The sequence below is a fragment of the Physeter macrocephalus genome, unplaced genomic scaffold (assembly GCF_002837175.3).
Source record: "Physeter macrocephalus isolate SW-GA unplaced genomic scaffold, ASM283717v5 random_345, whole genome shotgun sequence".
In the NCBI taxonomy this organism is placed as follows: Eukaryota; Metazoa; Chordata; class Mammalia; order Artiodactyla; family Physeteridae; genus Physeter; species Physeter macrocephalus.
The window spans coordinates 46,450-50,558 of record NW_021145593.1 but is presented as its reverse complement, the minus strand read 5'-3'; the positions used below and the strand labels follow the sequence as shown (position 1 = coordinate 50,558).

Sequence of the window (4,109 nt, the reverse complement as noted above, 5' to 3'; positions counted from 1 at the left end):
GGAGGTGGGAGGCCCTGCTCTCAAGCCCCCCTCTCCTGGCCTCTCACTGCCTGGGTCAGTGACTTCACTCGTTTAGAGGCCGGGGAAGCACTTAAATGCCTTCTGTTATTTCGGAGAATGCCTTCCTCCTGGGGATGTGAGGGCCTGGAGGGCCGGGGAGGGCTTGCTGTCCGATTGACTGCTGTGAGAAGAAAAAGCCAGTTGTCAAGGAGTATGCGGTAAACAGTCAAGTAACTTTCCCTCCTTGGGCCTCAGTTTCCCTTCCTGTAAAATGGGAGTGAGGAGGCCTGGGTTTCACAGCCCTCTCAGACTGAGCGCCGATGGCTCTCAGAGGAGTTTGTGTCCGGTTCCCAAGCCCGCCCCCGTGGAGTAGTGGGGGCGGAATGACCCCAAGGACTGCGGGTTTCCGACAGTTCCAGGGAGGATCCGGTTAAGAGCTCCCCCCCGCGCTGGGAGACCCCGACCTCCGCCAGCCCAGGTCGCGCTGTCGCTTTAAGGTCGGGCGCGGCACCAGTAGCCGCCAGGAGCCGCGCCACCCTGGAGTCTCCGCAGGCCCTGCGGCCGCGAGGACGCAGATCCGAGGAGGGGGGTGGGCAGGCCGCGCCCTGAGCCCGAGCCCAGGGTCCCGGCCGCAGTCGGCCAAGCCCGAAGCGTGGGCGGGAGCCAGGGGGCGATCATCACCGGAGTCGACAGCGAAGCCGGACTCCACGCGCCCCTCGGCGCCCCCGCCCGGTGGCCGAGCCCCTGCGCGGTGAAGCGGGCTCGGCACCGCTCCCACCGGGTCAGGGCGGCGATCGGACGGGACGGACGGCGGCGGACGAGACGCCCTGGACCAGACCCGGAGCCGGACCGTAGCGCTTCTGCGGGTTCGGAGAGCTGGGCTGGGGGACGGTCGCCGGGCCGCTCCTAACGCCGGGCGCCCCCTGCAGACCAGAGAGACCGCCCTTCCCAGGTTCGCTCTGCCCACGGGCGCGACAGCCATCATGCCTTCACCTCCGCTCGGCTCGCCAGGCTCCCCGCTCCGGGACCACGCCTGACCCTGCAGCGCGATGGCTGCGCGCAAGGTGGGTATAAGCTTCCTTCTCTCCCCGCCCTTGGGAGCATCTCGGCTCCTCCTAATCCAGCCCCCCCCCGGACCCTTTCCCTTCACCTTGACCTCAGTGGCTTGGTGAGCAGAGTCTGGACACCCAAGTCACCTCCTAACTGTTTTCTAACTTGTTGGGTGGCTTTGGACCATGGCACTCAGAGCCTCAGTTTACCCGGGGTTACACGAAGATGGTTTGGAACACTTCTTGTTCAGATGGTTTAGTTCTTTACAGAAAACTGGCACCTAAAGTTCCCCTGTTGGTAGCAGGGATAGTACGATATTATTTGTGCCCATTTTACAAAGGAGGAAAATGAGGCATGGAGAATCTAGGTAACTTACCCAGTGTCAGAGCCAGGGTCCATCCTCTCTGTCAAGCTTTGTCACTGTTTGCCATCTTGCCGTCTCATCTTCACAACTTGCTCCCCCCTGGGAGGCAGGAATTTGAGCTCAGAGATGTTGGGCTGCCTGATCAAGGTCACAGAGCTAACAGATAGAGTGGCTATAGTCAGAGGCAATGATAACTCTGGCTGGTGGGAGGTGGGGTGGCAGCAGCAGAAAGCCTTCTGGGAGGAGGTGTATTTGGCATGCGTCTTGAAAGGGGGTGTGAAATGAGGGCCCTGAATGGGGACAGAGGGCTCCCCAGGAGCAGCAGGTGTAGGGGACCCCAGGAGTTTGGGTGCATGGGTGGGGGGGATATGAGGGAGCTGGAAGGAGGGGCCAGCCTGGCAGTCTGACTGAGTGCCAGATTGGGAGTGGGACTTCTCTGGGATTAGAGACGTTTCCTCCCTGCCCAGGGCTGGGGTTATGCCCTCCAGGGCAGGGAGCCCTTTCTTCCTCCCCCATCAGGGTTCAGGGTACACTACTGTGAAGGGTGAGTAAACTGCCTGAAGACCACGTCTCTGAAATGGGCCAGGGGAATCTAGGGCAGGACACCTTTCCCATAAGCCATCAGATCCCCGATCTGTAAAAATAATGAAAACCACCTCACAACAGAACAGGCTGTCCTTCATCCAGCGGACGTTGACACATTCCATTTCCCAGGGGTGGTAGGTCATCGTGTGCTCTGCCTGCCCATGGTGGATCCACGTGGAGGGAGGGAGACTCACACAGAAGGAGATGACACAACATCCAGTGAGAACATGCTAAGGGGAATTCCAGGGGTTGGTCTGAGGTCTGGGAGCATTTGAGTCAGGAAGGAGGGCAGAGCGTTTTAGAAGGTGAGATCTGCCTGAGCTGAAGATTTACAAATACATCTATTCACGGCACGGTCTCAACTTTATATACTGAACAATACAGATGGATCTAGCTGTGCACACACAGGGCTTTGAGTCAGACTAGACCTGGTTCAAATTTGGCATTGACCTTGGACAAGCTCTCACCCTCGCAGCTCCAGTGTCCTCAGGACATAATGCTGTTGTAGGATTAAGATGGCGGATACCTGTAACGTGCTTGATGTGGTTCCCAGCGCCTGTAAATGCCCAGTACACATCTGCTGCCGCCATCATCAGCTATGCAGGCCAAGGGAGGACTGGAAAGGAAGCATTCACTTGCAGATCATGCTCATCTCTGTGGGGCAGCATTAATGATGATTTGTATTTTGCATTGTTATTCCCTTCTGTGGTTTTCTCCTTTTCTCCACAATGAGGAACTATTGCTTTTTTTTTTTTTTTTTTTTGCGGTACGCAGGCCTCTCGCTGCTGTGGCCTCCCCCGTTGCGGAGCACAGGCTCCGGACACACAGGCTCAGCGGCCATGGCTCACGGGCCCAGCCGCTCCGCGGCATGTGGGATCCTCCCAGACCGGGGGGCACGAACCCGTATCCCCTGCATCGGCAGGTGGACCTCAACCACTGCGCCACGAGGGAAGCCCGGAACTATTGCTTTTATAGAAATGTAAAAGCATCATAAGTTACCTTACTCAGGAGTGAGTTCTGCAAGGGTTGAGACACACAGCTGTATATGGCTTTGGGCAAAGTCCCTCACCTTTCTGGGCTCAGTTTCCTCATTTGCAAAACAGGAATTTCTTTCCCTGCCCTGACCATCCACCTCAGTTGTGGTGAGTCAGATGAGATTCCAGGTATGAAGCGGAACTGTCAAGTGCCATAATATACAGGCAAAGGGTTACCGTTATAGATTTGCTGTGTTTTTTTTTCCCCCCAAGCTGATTTCTCCAGCTTTTCCTTCTGACAGCCTCTCCTCGCTGTCTGACTTTGGAAAGAGTGTAGTCAGGTTCTTTTTCTCTCCCCCAGAAAATGCCTTGAGCTGGAGACAGGAGGCCTTGCCCCATAGACAAATTCACAGGAAGAGAATTGAAGGTAATTTACAAGTGGCATTTTTCTATATGCTTCTGGTGGCCTGGAGGCTCAGAAAGATTGGGGTCCACTCCTTGAACATTACATGTACACATTCTCTCTTTCTCTCTCACATGCACACACACACACACGTTTTTAAACACATCTGGGAACATGCCCTTTTGAAATCTAAAGTCTCACCTACTAGATCTTGAACTGCCACATTCCTCAGCTCCCTGAGGAGTGTGCCTGTGAATGGCTGCACAGCAGGGCATCATTTGATGCACCACATTAGGCTGGGCAAGTCCCCATTTGTAAGGCTGACAATTGAAGTCTTCCTAAGGTCTGTGAGTTCCCCAGCCCCCTCCTTCACTGGCTCAACTTTTGGAAGAGGAGAGGGGCCCTCTGTAAGTTCTGATAGCAGCCTGCTAGAGAGCCTGCCCTTTGTACAGGTGAGGAGACAGGCCCGGAGCAGTTGAGAGGCTTACCCCAGGACACGGCTGGTGAGCTGTAATGTGGTGACTAAAACCAGGCTCCAAGGCTGGGTGCTGTAGCAGCTGGAATCTTGTGTTCCCTCCCCTCTCCCAGCCCCTCCCAACTGCGAGAGGGGCTTTTCACACAACAAGGTGTTTTTTTTTGTTGTTGTTTTTTTTTGCGGTATGCGGGCCTCTCACTGTTGTGGCCTCTCCCGTTGCGGAGCACAGGCTCCGGAGGCGCAGGCTCAGCGGCCATG

The 4,109-nt window shown here is 56.1% G+C and overlaps 1 protein-coding gene across 1 annotated transcript in view; it reads left to right on the top strand.

Annotated features, from left to right (window-relative positions):
* Positions 1 to 552: 552 nt before the first annotated feature.
* TMEM61 (transmembrane protein 61) overlaps positions 553 to 4,109 on the top strand; it is a 10,974-nt gene continuing 7,417 nt past the window's right edge. Inside the window, exon 1 of the mRNA XM_028485081.2 lies at positions 553 to 1,064. Within this exon, the coding sequence (XP_028340882.1) occupies positions 1,050 to 1,064 (15 nt within the window). The 5' untranslated portion in view covers positions 553 to 1,049. The remainder of the gene's footprint in view (positions 1,065 to 4,109) is intronic.